The sequence below is a fragment of the Notechis scutatus genome, chromosome 16, assembly GCF_049901735.1.
Source record: "Notechis scutatus isolate UNSWTSFEM ecotype Mainland chromosome 16, rNotScu1.2, whole genome shotgun sequence".
NCBI classification, from domain to species: domain Eukaryota; kingdom Metazoa; phylum Chordata; class Lepidosauria; order Squamata; family Elapidae; genus Notechis; species Notechis scutatus.
This window is the reverse complement of record NC_142024.1, coordinates 132,699-152,580: the sequence shown is the minus strand read 5'-3', so window position 1 is coordinate 152,580 and position 19,882 is coordinate 132,699. Positions and strand designations below refer to the sequence as shown.

Here is a 19,882-nt window from a genome sequence, read left to right as displayed (position 1 = left end):
TGGGGGTGGGCCGGGAGAAGGGCCGAGCAGAAGCGGGGCCGTGCCCTCCCCACACAGTGGGGTGCCAGGCAAGAAGAGGGTGCCCAGCAAAGGAGGTCGCATGGGGGGCGGAAGCGCCAGAGATGCTCCTCCTGGGAAGGTGCTCCGGCCAGGCCAGCGGGAGGAGACTGCCATTTCGGGAGGGGCAGGGGGGACAGATGCAGCACAGATGGCTGCGGCGCTGCGGCTGCTGCGGCTGCAGAGGCGCCTGGCTCAGAGGGTGCCCTGTCCTCGAGTGACCCCCCGGATGCTGCAGAACAAGCGGGCAGGGTGCCACCCGGAGAAGGCGGGAGACCTCCTCCCCCTCCCCTGGAGGGCCCTGGGTCGCCCAGGAGGGTCTGCGGGGGGGACCCCTCCAGGAGATAAAGGAGCCACCTGGGACGGGGAGGAATTTCCTGGCTTTGCCTTCAGAGGTTGTGGGCGCTCCATCCCTGGAGGCTATTAAGGGGAGACTGGACAGCCACTTGTCCAGAGTGGCATAGAGTCTCCTTGCTTGGGCAAGGGGTTGGACTAGAAGACCTCCAAGGTCCCTTCCAACTCTGTGATTCTGTTCATCCCTGCTGTTCATTGGGTGCTTGTTTTTTAAAAAAATACTTATTTTAACGTTTTTTTAACTTACCTTTTTAAACTTTTAATGATTTCTATACAATCTCACATGGTTTTTTAGGGGCTAAAGGAGAGAAAAAAATCATCCTTATTAAGGGCCAGTCAGAGAAATGCAGTGTAATTTTGCTAGGAGAAGCCTGGAAGGGGGGGGGGGCGTCTTTTAAGAGTGCCCCCCCCCCTTGGGGGGAAAAAAAAACCCATGGCAGATTAAAATTCACTTTTCTTACTCTTTTGGTAGCAGCCTTCTTTGTGTCTGCAAAGACAGGTTGTTTGGCGATTTCCTAATTCCACTGATCATGTCACTCCAGAACAAGAATTAATTCAACCTCCTAGCTAAACGAATGGGATCACCCATGGAATCAATAAAGTTTGGTCATATGACCCCAATCTTGACAGCAGACTTTCTCTAAGCAGCCTGGGAACAATGGGGGGGAATGGAGTCCGGCCCATTTGGGGCAGCCTGAAGCCCCCCTGAGGCCTCTCTTCAGGTGCTCCGAGACCCCACATGTCGCCCTCTTGGAAGCCCCCAGGCAAAACAGGCCCTGGAACCGAGGAAAGGGGGGGGGGGGGAAAGGGGAGTGGGAAATACCCCAAGCACCTGTGGAAAATGCCGTTTTGTTAGGAAAGCTTCATCCATTTCAAATAAAATCCTTTACAAAGGGCATCACCCAGCAAATCTATGGAAACGCTGTGGTTACATTTCATATGTTCAAGCAGACAGTAAGACAGTTATTGTTTATTATACGCAGCTACCAAAAGTGCAAAATAAAAGAGGCTCGCTGACCATTTCTCAAAAATCTCAAATTCAAATATAAAAACGTGTGAAAAAACATCCCTGTCCTAGGAAACTATAAGAAAATCCAAAGCTTGTTTACAATAAATCCACATTGATTCTTCTTCCTGGGTCATTTCCTATTTCAATATTAATAGTTTTATTGTTTAGCCTAAATGTCTCCTAAGCACATTTGATTGTTGTCAGTGAAACTGGAAAATAAGTCGGGGGAAAACCCCTATTTCTCTTACCTTTGGAAGCTGCCTGCCACATTCGGGACGGAAAGCACCGGCCGACATGCCCAGGCCAAGAACAGCCTTTTTAGCCACCGGCCCCCCGAGATCTTTGTCTGCACCTGAGGGAAAATCTCCTTGAGGGGAAAAGCTAAGAAAACAACACCTGGCTGAGATTTTTTTAAGGTGAATGGTGTAGAAAGGGGGGGGGGAGAGAAGAGGGCGGAGGAAGGCAGGAAAGAGGAAGGAAAAAAGGATCAATTCCATGACAAATCTCACAACAGGAGCCGTTTCCTTTTTCCTTTTCTTTTACTTAAAGACACTTGACGGGTGCTTGCATCCTGCCCCCAAATGAACATCCGGGGTCCTTAACGGAAGACGTTACTGGTCTCTTTCCCGCCGAGTCTCGCCCGAGAGAGGCCTGCGCGGAGCCTCTCCAGAAACCTGGTCCTTGTGGGCAGCACTGTGACTGCCTGCGTCCCAAACGCCCACTTGCAAAGCGCAAGAGCCACAGTGCAACCTGAGGGGCGAAGTTTGTCACCCGAAAAAGGGGCCACTTCACTTCAGCATCCTTTCGTGGAAGAGGCAGAGCGGCGCTGCCAGTCACGGACCGCTTTCCAGGAAGGAGGCAGCGCTCGGGGCAAAGGCGCCAGTCACAGCCGCTCTCCTGGGGCAGGTTTTCCAGCGGTTCCTCCTCTGCCTCCCGAGGGTTGGCTGGCCGGATGGAGACTCAGGAGAACTGGCCCTTTTTGCCCAGATCACCTTTGCCTTGAGGGTTGGAGACAGGGCCTGGGTGGGCAGGCTGTGGGCTTCGGGCAGCAGACTGGCACCCCCTTCCCGGCCTCAGGCCTTTCCAGAGGCCCACAGATGGACGCAGAGGGCCAACAGCAGTTCGTGCAAAGAGGAGACTGTCAGAAGGACGGACAGGCCCTCCGGGGGAGGCTGGGACTGGCTGTGCAGCAGGCGGAGCCTCCCTTTCCCTCCCTTTCCCTGGGCTGCCCACCGACCCCCCACTACCCTCTCCCTGGCAGCAGGCACAATGCCACCCCCACCCCCCGCATCCCCTCCTGCCACGGGCCTCCAGTCTGCTTGGGACGCTCCGCTGCGCTGGCGGGGGGCTGGTTTGGTTGGGGATGCACGTCTGAGCAGACTCCTCGGCCACCCTGCCCCTCCCGGGTGGCAGCTTTCACCCCACTTTAGAAACAAGGCGCCCCCCCACCCCCACCCCCCAAGCCAGCGGGTGAGGGTTTGGCAAACCTCGGTTCATCCTCCTGAGAAGCCAAACTTAGCAAGGGGGACGTTGCTTCGGCCTGGGAGTCATAAAACTGTCCTAGGAGGGGACAAGCAACGCCTGTCCTTCCCGCCGCTTGTGTCTCTGTGAAATGCCCTCGCCTGCCCCCAAGCCACGTTGCCCCCAAAGCCCCTAGAGAACAGCCCCCAAGTCCCCTGGCTCGCTGTGGATTAGGGTCCCGCCCCCGTGGAAAAGAGCCCTCCTCGGCTTCCCCCAAAGACGCCAGCTGAGGCGGATGGCAGGGCGGCAGAGCCTTTATCCTGGGCACCTCCGGCGGTGCTTCTCTCGCAGCGGAGGCGTAGCCAGAGGGGCCACCGGCTGCCTGGACGAGGCGCCTGCGCAGTTACAAACGGGTCACCTCCTATTTACAGTGGCAGGGCCGTTCCTGCCCCACAGCGCTCCGGAAAGGGGGTCGCCTATGCCCAGCCGCTGCAAGGCACTCGGGGTCTGCAGGCCTCCTCGGCCCCTCGGCTGCCTTCGGACTCTCGGAGAGCGGCTTCCTTGCGGCTGGCGTCTACAAAAGGCAGGGAGGGGAGGCGTGTGAGGAGGCGCAGGCACTCTGACCAGCGACAAGGAGGCATTGGCAACCGCTGGTTCCCGCGTCCTGCGCGAGGGTTGGAGGGAGTCTCGCTGCCCGCTGGCCCTGCAGGTGCCCTCCCTCTGCCCTCTCCCTAGGCCTGAGCAGGGAGGTGTCCTTCTTGGGGGGGGGGGCGGGAGGTGGCTTCTGAAGTCCCTGACGATCCAAACCAAAGGGCCTGCCTTCCCCCCGCCCTGAGCTGGGGCTCGTGGTCTGCACAGCGCATGTCCCTGGGGCCCAGGGGAGCGAAACCCCCGGCCCATCACCCCTGGAGGCTCCGCTCAGAGGCTTTCAGAAGCTGCCTTTGGCACCCACCGACTCCTGGGACTGGATGGGGGCCCTCCTTCTGCCTCCACTTTCGGGTAGGGAGCTGGAGGAGGGCCACCTGCAGGCATCCTCTACCCCTGCCCACCCGGCCTCCCCACCTGGCCTCTCAGACCCCGAGATTCATCCCGCAATGGTTGCCACCCTTCAGGTTTGATGCCCACTGCGACCCCTCGGCCGAGTCCTTCCCAGGGGAGACTGGCGCGACACTGGCACGCAGCCCCAGTCGGACGCCAGAGGCCTGGTTGACTGTCTCCTCCGCCGGTCCCGGGCAGCCCCTACCTTGGGCTTCTTGAGGGCCTTGTTCAGCCTCTTCTCCTTGCTCAGCTGCAGCCGCGTCCTCTCCAGCGCCTCCTTCAGCAGCGCCTTCTCCTCCGCGTCCCTGTACACCTGGTCGGCCAGCTTGGCCGCCTCCGACCGGCAGGCCTGCAGGCTGGGCTTGTTGCTCCTGTGTGGGGCCCGGGGTAGGCACTCTAATGAGCTCCTGCCCGGAGAATCGGCCTTATTTGGGGGAGAACCCACCCACCCCTTCCCCCAAGCTCCGTGCTCCTGAGCCCTGCTAGCTGAGCCCCCCCCCTCCTCCTCCTCCTCCCCAGGTACCTGAAGGGCCCGGCGTCCCCCTCGTACTCCCTCAGCAGGGACTCCTTCCTCTGCAGGCGGCTCTTCAGCTTGCTGATCCGGTCCAGCAGCAGCTCCAGGTTCTTCTGGCGCAGCAGGCTCACCTTCTCCCGCTCGGCCTGGGACAGGTGCTTGAGAGTCCGCAAGCCCATCAGCTGCTCCACATCCATCAGGCCCGAGAGGCCCCGGACAAGGCTGAGGTACTGGGGGGGGAGGCGAGAGAAGGGAAGTGGGGCCGGGGTGAGTCCTCTGACTTGAAGCGCCTGCCGGACGCCCGGAGCCGAGGCCCGAGGACAACGGGAAGGCCCACGCCGGCAGCCTCCCCCACTTCCCTACCAGGTTCTCGCTGAGGTCCAGCGCATCGGCCATCTCCAGCCTGGCGGTCCTCTCAGTGGCCACGTTGAGGTCGGTGCCGGAGGGCCCAGCTGGAGGCTCCGAGGAAGGAAAGACAGCGAGAGCTCCTGAGGCAGGGCCCGCGGGCACTTGCACCTGGAGCCTGCTTGGCACCTCCCCCCTGCCCACCTGTTAAAGGAGCCGAGCCCCAGGACGCCCCCGAGAGCTCGGATTACCTGGTGGGCATCCATTGCCACCTTCAACACCATCGTCGCGGGGCCCTTTTCCCTCGCCTGCTCTGGCTTCTCTGCCGGCCCTTTGCGCACAACCAGAAGCGGCTGGGAGTTATTTGTGTCTACAGGAGGGAAGAGGGGGCCACGTTCAAGGCAAGCTCTGGGTGAAGGGGAGAGCAGGCCGAGGCCGTGTCTGAACAGGACGGCACTTCGGGGGTCAGGGCCGGCACCTCCCGAGCCCTCCAATTCTTCGCTTTTGATAAAGAGGGATCCATTCAGACCAGAGGAACCCAAGGAAGCTCAAGGCAGGACCCCGGATGCCGGAGGCCAAGCAAGCCACCAAGAGCAAGGGGCTTCCCCTGGAGGGAGGGCCCCGCACCCTTGCATTGTTCTTGGGGCACCCCTGAAAGCACTCAGTGTGAGGATGCCCCCCCCCCGCAAAGCAGACTCCGTACTGCAATAGTTAATGTGGACAAGGAGAAAAGCCGTTGATCGTCTCCAAACGAGGCCATTTTAAGACTAAGCTGGCCGAGGAATTCTGGGAGTTGAAGTCTTCAAAGTTGGAGAGACCCCGTTTAGGCCTACGGCAGCTCCTGCCTGCCTGTCTTCTGGCATGCCGTCCTGGGCGCTCCCGCCCCCACCCAAAAGAAGCCCTTGGACATATCTCAAAATGGGGGAGCACCAGCCAAGCCCCTGACTCGCCCTTGTCCAGTTTCCGGAGCTTCTTGCGCAGCTCAGCCAGGGCCTCCTTCTGCCGACGGATGACCTCCTCGTGGCGAGAGCCTTTGCATCTGGCTCCAAGGTCAGCCAGGCACAAGAGCGGGGGCTCCTGGAAGCACAGAGACAACCCCCCCCCCAAACTCAGCATGCCCTGTCCGAGCCAGAAGGCCCCAAGGGGGTGTGGGGTGCTTCCTCGGGCAAGCTGGCTGTGGGATTTGGGCCAAGGGGCTCCTGCAGTTGCGTCAGGCCACAAGAAGCCCTCCGGCCACTGGGCCAGTTTTAGGTTTCCTGGGGCTGAAAAAACGCTTCTGTGATAAGCCCCCCCCACCCACCCCAAACCACCCACTGTGAAGGGAGAGGGGTGGTGCCTGGGTCCTCCGAGCATTGAGGGTGGGGGGGAGGTGGCAGCCAGAAGGAGCAGCCACCTGTTGCCGTTCCCTCCCACAAGCTGCCTTGCCAGCCCCTCGTCAGCAATTAGAGCAACAATTAGCAATGACAAAACTTGAGGCTCGCACAAAGGTGTGATGAAAACATTGGCTGATTATGGAGAACTCCACGCAAGGTTCCCCCCGAGGACTCCCGAGGGCCCCTCCCCACTTGCCTTTGCAGCAGGGGGGCCTGGTCCTGCAGGGCCCCCGTGGTCTGCACGCCTTGTGCTGCACAACCCTGGCCGGCTCCATGGCCTTCGCCTCCTGCGCCTCCGCCAGCAGCTCCTTCACCTTCTCTCTGGCCTTCCTGCAGCAGAGGCAGGCATGATGGAAGCGGAGAAGAGACCCTCCCAGGGCCCCTTCCACCTGCAACTCCCGGTTTCGATCATGGGACTGCGGGGAGGCTGCAGTGGTCGTAAGCGTGAAAAACGCTCCCAAGCCCCTTTTTTCAGGGCGGTGGTAACTTCAAACGGTCCACTAAACGAACCGTTGTCAAGTCGAGCTCAACCCGCATAGGAGAGAACCCACCTGCAGCCCCAAAGCACATGGGGGGGGGGCGCGGCCCCCTCACCTTAACTGCTCGGTGGTGGCTTGGAGGTCGGTGTCCCTCTGGGCCAGCGTCCTGGAGGCCTCCGACAGCTTCTCCCGCAGGAGGCCGAGTTCTCGGGCCTGGCTCTGCACGAGGCTCCGCTTCTCCTCCAGCTCCGCTTTCTGCTTGTCGCTCAGCTCCCCTGCAGAGGGGAAATGCGGGGGGTGTCCCTTAACTCCCTGGAGCCTGGCCCCCCACACCTCCTGGGCTCTGAGGCAGCGTTAGGGGGCCCCCACATCAGCCCCCGCCTTGTGCCCGGCTTTTCCCCCTGGGCTGCTCTGAACTCTGATTTGCCCCCGCAAAGGCGACCCAACGGGAGAGTAGTCGGCACTACTGGGGCCGGTGTTTCCCTGAGAGAGAGGAATGGATCCACTTCCGTTTCTACCTGGAAAGGGACCCTGGCCGAGGAAGAGGATTTTAACCTTTGATTTTAGGTTTTGGTGGTGAGCCTGGTGGCCGCTGTTGCGAGAGAGGCAGAGGAAAAGGTCCTGGCCACTACACCTCTTCCTTTCCTCCCTCAGCTTTCTAACTTTCTGCTTCTTTCAGTGTTTTGGTCTCATCATCATAAACTTTAATAAAAATTCAAGCACAAAAAGGCAGCGGCCGGGTGGGAGACATTAAGAATCTGTGTCCAAAGCGACACACGTGTCACAAACCGATCACGTCGGACATCGTGGCTCTGGCCTGGCAAAGCTCCCTCTTGAGCTCCGCGATGACCGCCTGGTTGGCCTGGATCTCCTGCTTGGCAGCTGCCAGCTCCTCCCTGGAGAGCCCGGGAACAAAGCCTCCCCGGGGGTGGGGAGAGACAAGAGCAGGGCAGGGTCAGTTTTAGTGGCGTGGTTGGAGAGGCCCAGGCTTCCTCCATTAAGGGAAGCCCCCTCCCTTCCCCCAATGGTGGGTCGGCCACTGCAGGAACGGGCTGGGAAGGGCTCCTGGGAGGACCTTTCCCCACTTCAGCTGCCCAAACTGAGAGCAGAAACACCCCGGGGTCTGGATTTCCCCAAGGGAGCGAAGGCCCGACTTACTTCAGGAAAGCGTGAAACTCGTCCATGATGCACAGCCCGGGGGAGGCAGGCAAGGGAGCCTTGCAAGGCTCCTTCTTCGCTTCTGGAGGGGGAAAAAAGTTGTGGAAGATGTGGGAAACAGTCTGGACTATGGCACGTTTCTGAGAAAAACCAGTTTGGTTTTCCCATGAGGACGAGCCCAAAACCTCTGGGAAGGGTCTTCATTTAAACCACGGTTTACTCCGCAGAAAGAGACTAGAGTTAGCCAAGGAGAATTTCCCTTCCCAAACATTCCTGAGTCCAACGAGTGTCTTTTTGAAATGATTTTCAAATTCCCCGGACAGTTTCAAACTCTGACCCACCGCAGCTGGAAAGCGGAGGGCTACAAGGGTGGGGCTGCGGAGGGATGAACCGCCAGCCCCCAAAGTAGCCTCTGGACGTGCTCACCCGCGGCCAGCCCTGGGAAGCAGCCCTGGCTGTAGCTGCCCCCACTGGAGAGAACCGAGGGCCGGCTCATTTACATAGCTCCACCCATTAAGCGGGCGGGGGGTGAGAATTGTTTTAAGAGGCCTGTCCCTGGCCAGAGAAGGGCAAGGCCTGGGGACACTTTCTGAGAACGGGATAACCTGAGCAAGGCTTCCTTCCCACTGGGTGCAAAAGGGGAGGCTGCTGCACTGGGTCACGTAAAGGAAGGCAGGGTTTCTTTGCGCAGTGATTCCCCTGGAGGAGCCCTGAGGGGAAACACCGCCGCTTCCCCGTCAAGTCCAAGGCCACCTTCGCCTGGAGCGAAGCAACCTCCCTCCCTCCGCCTCTCTAGCTGTCTTAGAGACACGCCCTCCCCCCCCCGTGCGTCAAGGTGCTCGCCACCTGCCTGCTTTGGCTGCCCACGTTTCCCTCGGGGCTGTTCGGTAGCGTCCTCAAAGGAGACAAGGGGGGGACCCTGGGGAGGCCTGGGGAGACCGGGCTCTGCACTGACCTCTTGGCCGGGCAGCGCCTTCCTCCTCCACCTGCTGGGCAGCGCTGGGCAGCCTCTTCTCCAGCTCCACGATGGTCCTGGCGTGCTGCTTGACCTGCTCCTGGTACTCCGAGATCTCCCGCTGGTGCTTCTGCCTCAGCGACTCGGCCTCAGCCTCCAGGCCCTGCAGCCGCCTCTCCCAGACCGACAGCTTCTCTTCCGCCATCGCCTGGCAAAGGGAAGAGGCAGAGGGGCACCACTGGGCGTGGCCTGCCCTCCCTCCGAAGCTGCCCCGGAGGAGGCCGCCCCCCCCCACCCCGATTACCTTTCCCCTCTTCGCATCTTCCAGAGACCCCAGACTCTCCTTCACCCTGGCGTTTAACGTCCTCTCCAGGTCCCTCCTCCCTTCCATGGCCTACACGGCAGGCAGGGGAAAGACAGGTGGACGGGGAAGGGGCCAGGCCCACAGCACACCCAAGACGGGAAGGGAAGGGCAGGCCACGGAGGTCCAGCCAAGGGCGCCAGCCAAGGAAAAGGTCGTGCGGCCATTTGCCCCGTGCTGGTGGCCGGCAGCTGCCTTTGGCCACTTCAGGGCCCTGCAGGGCAGCCGCAAGGAAGGCAGGCACTGACGGCCACTGAGGAAGGAACTGCGCCTGGAGGACTGCTGGGAACAAGCCTGCTTTCCCTCCCCCCCTCCACACACACACACACACACACACACACTGTCTGCAAGAAGAGGAAGGCAAGGCAGGCAGCCCGCGGCTTACAGCAGTTCGTCGGAAGTTGCACTTACACTGTTCAAAGTTACAACAGCAGTGAAAAGAGTGCAGTTTTCCACACTTATGACCGCTGTGTGACGGTGTCTTTAATTTAACAACTGCAGTGATCCACTTAACAAATGTGGCAAGAAAGGTCACAAAATGGGACAAAACTCACAAATTTCTCATTTAGCAACATAAATTTTGGGCTCAATTGTGGTCGTGAGCCGAGGACTCCCTGTATTCTTCCCTGCACCTGAAGTGCTGCCTGAGAAAACATGTATTTGCTCAGATTCCCCCCACAGCCTGGGTTACTTTTGGTCCCAGGTCACAACGCCCCAGATCCTGGAGAAGCCTCCCCCCCCCCAGCCCCCTCCGTCTCCGTGCCATCCTCTGCCAGCGGTGGGAGGGCGTGGAGAGGGCTGCGCGGGCACCCACCTCGGAGAGCTCCTTCACTTCAGCTTGCAACAGGCGGCCCCTTTTCCTCTCCTCTTCCAGGGCTTCTTTCAGCTCAGCTCCTTCCAGGGCGGCCCTCCTCTCCAGGATCTTTTTGGGGGAGAGGAAAAGGGGCGTGCCTCAAAGGAGGGCTGGGGGCTGGCAGAAGGGCCCCCACAGACACACAGCTCTGTCCTGAGAGGGACCGGGCCCTTCAAGGCTCACCTCCTTCTGCTGCTGCTTCTCTTCCTCCCGGATCTCCCTCTCTCTGGCCTGGAACGCTCCCTCCAGCTGCTCCTTCAGCTCCCTCAGCTCCTCCCGCAGGGTCGAGTGCTGGGACTCCTCTGCCCTCCGCAGCTGAGTCTGGGGGAGCTGTACCCTCAGAGGGGCTGAAGTTGGGGGATTAGCCAGACAGCGGCAGTTGCCCTACTCCAAAGGGGGGGGGGGCTTTACCTGCAGGGCCTGGACCTGCCCCGTGACGCTGTGGTGCTGGTCCAGCAGCTGCTTCATGTAGGCGGCCATTCCTGGCAGGAGGGAGGGCGGAGGTGAGGCCGGGCATTGGGGAGGAGGGGGGGGTCATTCAGGGCCCGAAGGAGTGGCCATCCTGAGAGTGGACCCCCTGGGCCTAGGGGGAGTCCTGAGCAAGCAGGGGCCATGCTGCCCCCACCCCTCCTGGCTCTCCCCTTGGGTGCCCAGCTCCGACCCAGCCACAAAGCCAGTTGGCTTGGGTGGCCTTTCCGCTGGGCAGCTCAGCCGAAGGGAGGGGCGGACGGACCTGTGTCGGCAGCCGGGGCATCCACGCCCATGTTCCGGAGCAGCGATTCCAGCGCTTCCACCCAGCCCAGCACACTGTAGAGGATGCGGGCCAGGGAGGCTTGGATTCCTGACACCGGGGGGGCCAGGGGGCCCAGGCTCTGCAGCTGGCTGATGGCCCCCTTCAGGCTCTTGGCAGAGAAAGAGGCCTTCAGGAGCCCCTGGGGCAGAGAAAGGGGGCGGGGGGGAGAGGCTGCCTGAATGGGCAGGGCGGGAAGCAGCCCCGTCCCTCTTGGGGTCAGGAGGGATTCTGGGCAGGAGACACCTCCCCACCCCCCCAGGCCAAGGGACAGTTTCCGCTCTGCCCCGGGGTGGGGGGAGCGGGAGGGGGCCGAAAGGAGAGAGCCAAGCCCCCAGGCTCATCAGGGCAGCTACTCCGGGGCAGACCTGGAATCCATCAAGCAGCTTCTTCAGCAGGGCCAGGTTGGATGAGAGCTTCTCCATTTCCAGGGCCTTGATCTGCACTTCCTTCTGCAGCTCTGCCTCCTTCTGCTCGGAGCCCTGCTGGCTCTCCTGCGCCTGACGGATTTCCTCAACAATCTGGCATTCGGGGTGGGGGAGGAAGGTGGGTGACCGAAAGAGGCGCCTCCAATCCTGCTTACGGGCAGTGTTAGGTCTAACTGAATAAGGATCCCGCCCTCCACGAAAAGGGGAGCCTGTTACCTGCTCATTGGTTAGAGCTTTCTCGGGAGGTTCAGGAAAGAGGGCCTTCGCCACCTGGCTCCGGAAACGCTGCGCCTGGGAGCAGCAGAGGTTAAATGGCAGGAGGAGCCCCCCCTGCACCTCAGGTCAACTCGGGAGCCAAAGGAAGGAAGACCCAAGGGAGGAGGGGAATACGAGGCAGGCAGATGGGCGAGGGGCTCCCTGGGGAAGACCCCCGTGGGCGGGGGAGGGGCAGGAGGCGCACCTGGCGTACCTGAGCGGCTGCCTGCTCCATCTCCGAGCGCAGGAGACGCTCTCGGCGGCCCAGCTCCTGCACCTGCTGGGCCCGCCTCTCTGCCTCTTGCTTCAGCTCCCCTTCGGCCTGAGACGGGGGTTGGGGGAGGCGGGAAGAGTGAGGCCACGCAGCGCAGACCCCCGGCCCCAGAGGGCAGGCGCTCAGTTCTGGTCAGCGCCTCCAAGGGCAGAGCCGCCCTGCCCACTCACCCTGGTGGCTTCGGCCAGCCTCCGGGTCAAGGCCTCCTGCTCTGCGCAGCGTTTCTTCACCTCCTCCTTGGACTGGCCGGCCTGCAGCTCCAGCTCCGCGATCCGCTGCAAAGGCACCAGGAGAGGGGGTCAGGGGCCGGGCACCCCACTGGCCCTGACGGCCGAGGGACCCGGTTAGTGCGTAAGAAAGGCAGGGGGAGCCTTCCTGGGCGAGGCAAAATTAGGAGGCTCCAGCAGCCCAAAGTCAACGGTTTCCACCTTTGTGCGGATAAAAATAAAGTAGTGGAGGTCAGTTGTGGTCGAGACCCGATTTCTGCTTCCGTGATAAGGGCCAGAGGAGACGGAGGACAAGACGACGACTCAAGTGGGCAAGGAGGGGGCCGGCCTTTTTAAGCGGGAGCCCTTCTGAGCGGGGGAAGAAGCCCTGGGAGAAGCAGCCGGATGTCCAAGTGAGCCCAGCTGCCCTGGGCTGGAGGAGAAAAGGAACCTGACCAGGGCATCCAATATGGGGAGGGATATGGGGCTCTCTTCTCTGGGGGTGGGGTGGGGCTTCTGAAGAGCTGCGGCTGGGCGCAGGCGGAAGGATCGGAGGGCTGACTCACACTCTGGTGGGCACTTAGGTCTCTGTCCCTGAGTTCCCGCTGGGTCTCCGCTTTAATTCTACAGCACTGGAAAGAACAGCAGGGGAGGGAGGGAGGGAAGGAGGGAGGGAGATGCGGTCAGCCAGCGACGGAAAGGCCCGGCACAGGACACACACATACCCACCCACCCACCCACCCACCCTGAAAACCCAGGGAGAAGGCTGGGGTTCCTCCAGCCACCCCACTCCCTCCCCAGGCCCCTCCGGACCAAGACAGGCGGGTGGGAAGGAGGCCGGTAACTGACCAAGCCAGAAGCATTAGGCCAGACTTGCCAGGGACCCCACCCCACCCCACCTTGAACACCCTGCAGGGCGATGGTGGTCTTATCGCGACAGCCCCTTTCCAGAGTCCACCATAAATAAACCAGCCTGGCTCCTTCTGGCTTCCTTCCTCCAACCCGCCCTTCTCCTCTCCTTTTTATTCCCAAACCCTTCCAGAATTGGTTTGGTGCTTCCGGGGGACCCGGGGATTTCGTTGGCCGTCCGTGGGGGTCAAACCCCGCAGCTTTTAAGAGGGACTTCTCCCCTTTGACCTGTAAAAGACTCATTCTACAGGAGACTAAGACAGCAGCCAAGGGGCTCCTTTGTCTGCCCAGGTGCTGAAGTGGCTACGGTGTGTGTTTTCCCAGGGAGGCGCCCTTAAACTGCCCTGTGAATAAAGCTAGCCGGTTCCCAATCGGTTTTCTAGTTCTGGGTACACACTCCGTGCAATTCGGCACATCCCACGACAAACATTAGCAAAGGCAACTGATAATTGCCGACACACCCATTTAAAAAAAATGACACAGCAGGAGAACTATTTGAAGCGTACAAGCATTTTGCTGGCTGGCTCCCGAGGGCTCAGAGGGTTTCAGCCTGCAGTCACAGCCATCTGCAACGAGCCAGAAAAAGTTCCCCGTTTGTGCCCTCAAGAGTTACCTCGGAAGATACGGGCAAATGTTGCTTTTAGCAATAGTTTTTGTATAACTCCCACCATAATAAAAGTTTTTAAAAGGATAATAAAGAAGACAGCGAGATGCTACAAATAATTAGATCGCTAAATGAATGTAACAGAACCTGTTTAAAACAGAATTGAAGGGATAAATCAATTCATAGCCTTACGAATGCATAGTTTTTCTAAAAATGAAGTTTATCTCCAAAATGCTACAGCTAACCATTAAAGTCTATTTACTTGCTAATCCCAGGTTGAAGTTAAAATTAGTTGTTTCCCCATCAAAAATTTAGTTCTCTCCATATCCTTACTAAACCGGTGTCCTGCAAATCACTTGACGCGTTCTATGACGCCTCTGTCTCTGGCCTGCTTTTTTATTCCTGAAGCTGGACAGCAAAATAATCCCTTCCAGAACTTCAACAGCTGGAAAAGGAAACCAAGCTTGCCCGAAGGCACTTAGGATTTATTTCTTGGGAAAGAAAAAATGGGAGGCAACCCAGATGAAGAAAGGAGGCAGGAGGGAGAACTAGGAGGCAAGATTCCAGGAAGGCCTCAGCAGGGCAAGAGGACAACCCACCCCCCGCCCACCCCCCGCACCCTGAAAAGCCGATTGGACCTGCCCGCAGCACTGGCCCCGAGGGCCCCTTGAGCGCCTGCAGAGAAGGGGAGCTTCTGCGTCCAGAAGGGGACACCACATTCCCATTCTCAGCCCAGCGGGAGAAAGCCACAGGACCTGCAGGATCCACACTAGGGAAACACCGGAGGAGGAAGAGCGCTGACCTGGGCGGAGACATAGGCCAGCTGGCTGTCCTTCTCCCGGCTCTCCTGCCTCAGCTTCTCGGTCTCCGTTTTCAGTTGCTGGATGCGCTGCTCCTTCGAGACCACGTCCTTTTGCAAACTGGTCACCAGTCCTGCAGGGAGCAGCAAAAGAAATCCAAAGCCATCAGCTCAGCTGCCTCCAGCTTTGGGGACTTGGGGGGGGAGAGGAGGGTAACTCTGCAGAGGAGGAAGCGGAGGGGGTGGGAGGCTGAGGGAAATGGGCTGTCAAACGCAGCGAGGAGGGAGAAAGGCGGCCTCCCTTAGGGATCCCTTCCTCTCACTGGTTCGCGTTCTGACTGAAACTACTGCCCAGGAGACCTGCATGGAGCCAGGATGCTCTTGTTATGTGGGTGCCCCCCCCTCTTTTCTTCTTCCAGTTAGATCACCTCCCAGGCAGCCTTCACAGGTTTTATTGGGAAGGTTTTGCAGAAGTGGTCTGCCATTGCCTCCTTCCTGGGGCTGAGAGGGAGGGACTGGCCCAAGGTGACCCAACTGGCTTTGTGGCTAGGGAGGGACTAGAATTCCCCATCTCCTGATGTCTGGCCCGATGCCTTCACCACTGCACCACACTGCCTCTCCCTCCCCTGCTTTAATCCAGCACTGTTCTGGGACGATAAGCCTTCTTCACGGGGAGGGGGCAGCCACACCGAGGGACCGGAAACACCACACACACACACACCCTGCGGAAGGAGTGGGTCCCCTCTGTGAAGGAGGGTGACATCCAAGAGCCTCTCTGGGAGTCTTTTCCAATCCCCTGGCTTTCCTGGCGGGGCCCTTCCTGAGGCTCGCTCTCTATGGCCTGTCCCGCCTGTGAGATAGACGGCTGCAGCCATGCCATGAAGGAAGGCCTTCTTCCTCCTGGGTTCAGAGGGAGGAGGAACTAAAGGGAGCACAAGGCAGCGGGCGGCACCTGTGGTGAGCGCATGGCTCTTCTTCAGGGCTTCGTTCTCCTGCTTCCAGTGGGCGATTTGCAGGTCGCGGTCCGAGAGGGAGTGGTACAAGACTTCGCTGGTGTTTCTCTGCAGGCCGGTCACCTGGGAAGAAAAACATTGCAAGGGCAGCAAAAGAGGTAAGTGCCTCCTGTCCCTGGAAAGGAGGCACTTGCACTGCCTGCACACCAAGGCACGCTTTGCCCACTGACAGGGAGAAGACGCACGCACGTACATACACAGAACAGCACCATCGCCACACCACACACCCCCCCCCCCCCCCCCCCCCACACCTGCTCCTTCAGCCTCCTAATCTCTTCGGCCTTGGCTTCGGAGTCTTTGTCGAGGCTGGCCAGCTTCTGATGGAACTCGGTGTCCTTTTTGGCCAGGGTTACCACCACCTTCTCGTTCAAGGCCGAAATCTCGTGCTGGAGCTCTGCGATCAGCGTGTCCTTGCGGCTACACTCGCTTTCAAAGGCAGACAAGCGGTTGATTTCCTCCCCCAGTTTCAAAATGGTCTCTTCCTGCACAAAAAATTAAGTGAATAAACCAAACGAGAGAGGAAAAGGACCCTATTCTTCTTCTCCCCTCGGAAGTTTCCGGCTAAACCCTTCCGCAAATAATTCTCTAACTCCCTATATGAAAGCAGGAGCCAGAGGGGAGGAACCAATGGTCAGCCAGCTTCCTCGGGGGGAGAATCCACCTCCCTGGGAACGCTCTGCCCAGCCCCCTTTTGCTGACCATCTCTTCTTCTTCCTCCTCGCCTTTTTTTCCCCTTTTCCCTTTTCACGCGTTCCGCTTTGGAAAGGGCTGCTTTCATCCCTCCTGAATGATTTATGCTGCTTCCCCTTCCCACGGATCTTCTTCTTCCTTATGGTGGGTACCCACAAACAGCTTTGCGAAGCTGTCTCTTTCACCGCAAGTTCTTGCCTGGGCTAAAACCTTTTTTCAGTGCTTCCTTTTTAAATCTTCCTGTGGTTTGGATTCCAGGGCAAGATTTTTTTATTTTTTATTTTTAATGACAATATTTGAGGCTGATGGTCTCAAATGGCTTCCTACAACTCAGCTTCGGTGTGGAGAAACGGGGACTGCCTGGAGGGAGAACCAGGGTGGCCTTGCCTAGGAGGGCCTTCCGGGCTCCTGGAAGTCCTCACACTTGGGGGAGGACATAAAAAGCAGAGTTCCTCACTCACCTTCTCTTTGAGAAGCCCTTCCCCCGGGTGGCTGCTGGCGAGAGGGCCAGGGAGGGCTCCATTGCCTGGAAGAGAACAGAAAAGAAGTGGGCGGCCCATTGACAGAGACACAGGGCCTCCCTTCTCCCCACCCCACCCCACCCCTTGCGAGCGATGGAGTGAAGCTCAGATCCAAATTCCAGGCTCGGTTACTGCTAATAAGCCTACTGCAGGTAGACTGCCATGCTCGGTGCCCCGTACCTGTGAGGGAGGCTGGAGGCCAGCTGGAAGGCTCGGGAGAGAAGGCAGAGGAGGAGACGGTCCTGCCCCAGGAGCTCCCAGGCAGCCTCTTTCGGAGGGGGGGGCGCGGGGAGGTCCCGCTTGCTGCGGAGGGCCAGCTGGGGCTGGCGGGTGAGGACTGCTGAGAGGGAAGCAATGGAAACTGGGGAGCCGCCGTTGCCGATGGAGGGGAGGCTGTCTCTCTAACCACCTGGATTTGGCCCGGCCAGGCAATGCGCCGATTCACCGGAGGATAAGGTGCCTGCTGGAGGACATGGGAGGAATCTTGTCTGCCCGCACAGCCTTTCCCAGGGGGCCCAGACGCAGTCAAGGTCAGCTGGCTCACCTCATGCTCCGTGAGGATTTGAGCTAATTACGCACAATGACTCTAATTCCTTCGAGGGAGCTGGTCAGTTAAGGAATATGGAATATGATAAATAGATGGCCTTCATCCCACTGGACAGGCAGGAAGGTCACTGGCTGGGTGGGCGGGTGGGGGCAGTGGCTATCATAGGAGGACAAGAACGCCGAGGCTGCCAATGGGGACCTTACCCAAGCAAGGACCCCCAGACGTGCTTACCCCCCCCCCCGCCAACCTTCACAAACCCTGGACCGGAAGAGGCCAAATGTCAGCGGCTGGGGGGGGTGGAGAGTGGGCTGTCCAGCCGAATTCCCTGGAAGCCAGAACATTCCAAAGACAGAAACTGGGCCCTCTTCCACCCGAGTGGAGTCCGGGAACAGGCAATTCAGCTCCCATAAGCCCGGAAATCGCCATGCCAGCCATCCCTTGTTTGGGCCAAGCTGTTTCCTTTTAGTGGCTGGCAGGGCCCAAGAGGGCTCTCCGGCAGGGAGAGGAGCAGGCTCTCTGTCTGTCCCCGTCGCCACCCCCTCCCTTACCTGAGGTGGGTGGTCCAGTACCAGCTCAAAGGTTGGCCCGCCGGAGCCGAAGCGCAGGAGGTCTCCCGGGCCCACCTTCACGGCCACATTCTGGATCTGGCAGTCGTTCACAAAGGAGCCGCTGCCAGTATTGAAGTCCCGAAGAACAAAGCTGTACTCGGCGTCACTGAACTCGAGGGCAGCGTGGTGGTCTTCCAACCCTGGAGACTGAAGTGGGGCGAAGAGGCTTTTTAATCTAACTGCATCCGGAGCACAAACGAAAGGCAAGACCATCCCCAGGGAGTCGGGGGAAGTCGTCTTTTTCTCTCTCATCACTAAGATTTGCTTTTCACACATTCAAGTCAATCATACTGCATTCCAATGTCCGAAACCAAAAACCAGACTGCTTTAAATAAGACTGTTGTGAGGCAGCAGAGAAACAAAAAATACAGTATGCCAGTATTAGCTTTGGAAGCGGGGAGGAGGGCTCTGGATCATTTAGCAGATTTGACCTCTGTCCTTGGCTTCCACTTTTTTAGGTAGATTCAAGAACTTATTGGAGCCCGCAAACATCTGGACTGAGAACTGGCCTGAAACCCCTGGGTGACAAGTAAAAATTTGCAGCAGTTAAGAATCACCAGTGTGGTGTCCTGCTCAGGCATCCGGTTAGAAACTGGGAGCCTGGGAGTTCTAGTCCCACCTCATGCACAAAGCCAGCTGGGTGATCTTCGGCCGGTCACTTTTTCTCATCCCTAGGAAGCAGGCAAGGACAAAGCACTTCTGAAAGTCCTTGCCAAGGAAAAAGCAGAGGCTTGTTCTGGTGGCCTCCAAGGATTGGATGGGATTGAATGGAAGAAAAAACGGGATTGCCAACCCGTTGGGCCTTGGCCCTCAGCCAGTAACGTCTGCACCCAGCAGCCAAGCCAGTGTGCGTGCATGTGAAAGTGCAGCTCCCCAATCCTGTGTCCCCCCCGATCTTTTTTGAACCAGCAAGTCCTACCGGTCTCCCCCTTTTACCTTCCGAGTCCATCCCTTGCTCAACGTGAAGCTTCTCCTTTAATTCTGAGATTACAATTTTGAACAGAACTTGGGGGGGGGGGCCTCCAGCACCCCACCAGGGGTGAGACCAGATTGTCCCACAAGGAACCTTTGGGGCCTTTACCTTAAGAACGATGTCCGAGTCCTCATGCTTCCCTATTGTCGTAATCTTTGGCCTGAGCGCCAAGACGCCATCCGAGCTCCTTAGGAAGGCCTTCATGCTCTCTGGGGAGAAAGCGCAGGCCGAGTATTTGAGAGACTTTTTTGGGGGGTGGGGTGGGGGGGGGAGAGAACACAACTACACAAGTTGCCCTGGGGCAACAGCCAAGGCAGGTTCTCTCAAAGGGAATGGGATCCAGAAGACACTGGGCCTTTAAATCGGTTACTCCGGTGATTCAGCCCTGCCTGAGCCCCCCACAGCCCCCCCCCAAAAGCTCCGCGATGGGGCCCCAGGATGTCAGATGGGGAAACATGGAAGGGTGGGGGGCTTCTTGAAGAACCCGAAACCGGAGCTCTGTCCTCTGCGGCCGGGCGCTTTCCTGAGCCCACCGTCCCGGGCGAGGAGGGGGGCCGGACCCAGCTGGGCCCCCCTCCGCTCTCCGTCCCTCCCTCAGGGATCCAGAGCCCCCTTCAAAGGCAGAGCCCCCCCTCCCCGATAGGAGGCCGACGGGGCTCTCTGCACACGCTCAGAGGCACGGAGACGAAACCCACCGCCTGGTCGTCGAGCGAAGCCGGCGCAGGCCCGCTGAGGCGCCGACCCCACTCCCGCCAAGTGGAACCGTGCCCATGGCAACCGGACCTTAGGCCACGCCCTTCCGCCGGAAAGAGCGTCTCCGCGGCAACCATGGAAACCGAGCGCAGCCGGAAGTCTGGCGCATGCGCAACTAGCGCACCTATGGACGAGCTTTGAGCAAGCGGCCCCGCCCTCCGTGAAGCTCATCCCTCCCAGGCGGACTCCGACTCCCAGAATCCCTCAGCCGTCGGACCTCAACCGGGAATACCGGGAGTTGAAGTCCACCCGCTTTAAAGGGCTCAGGATAAGAAACCTTGTTTTAAACCCCCACGTTCCCACGGTGCGAGCGTCGCCCACGCTTTTCCCAGCGGTGCCCTGTTCACACAGCGTGCCAAGTATTGCCCTATGGCACCTTTTGACAAGCGAGGAGTCCCCCTCCCCGAGGGCCTTGGACCCCATTCTTACCCCAGTGGGGGCTGCTGGATCCCCGCCAGGGGACCCCTTCGGGAGGCCCCTTGAAACAAAGCCAGCAATCTCAGGGGCACACCAGACCCTCACCCCCCCCCGCCCCAAGAACAGAGGATAAAAACA

The 19,882-nt window shown here is 59.4% G+C and overlaps 1 protein-coding gene across 1 annotated transcript; it reads right to left on the bottom strand.

Annotated features, from left to right (window-relative positions):
- Nucleotides 1–3,125: 3,125 nt before the first annotated feature.
- On the bottom strand, nucleotides 3,126–19,375 carry FHAD1 (forkhead associated phosphopeptide binding domain 1). The gene is given in 30 exon segments (XM_087944512.1): nucleotides 3,126–3,455; nucleotides 4,125–4,290; nucleotides 4,443–4,663; nucleotides 4,797–4,892; nucleotides 5,030–5,148; nucleotides 5,729–5,846; nucleotides 5,849–5,852; nucleotides 6,344–6,481; nucleotides 6,746–6,905; nucleotides 7,420–7,526; nucleotides 7,789–7,870; nucleotides 8,744–8,951; nucleotides 9,048–9,137; nucleotides 9,919–10,026; nucleotides 10,141–10,278; nucleotides 10,369–10,439; nucleotides 10,691–10,889; nucleotides 11,116–11,268; nucleotides 11,392–11,466; nucleotides 11,645–11,752; nucleotides 11,875–11,979; nucleotides 12,477–12,542; nucleotides 14,226–14,356; nucleotides 15,175–15,298; nucleotides 15,487–15,717; nucleotides 16,387–16,451; nucleotides 16,627–16,906; nucleotides 17,542–17,748; nucleotides 18,683–18,783; nucleotides 19,270–19,375. Coding segments are annotated over 29 exon segments (3,819 nt in total). The 5' UTR covers nucleotides 18,779–18,783; nucleotides 19,270–19,375; the 3' UTR covers nucleotides 3,126–3,302.
- Nucleotides 19,376–19,882: the final 507 nt, after the last annotated feature.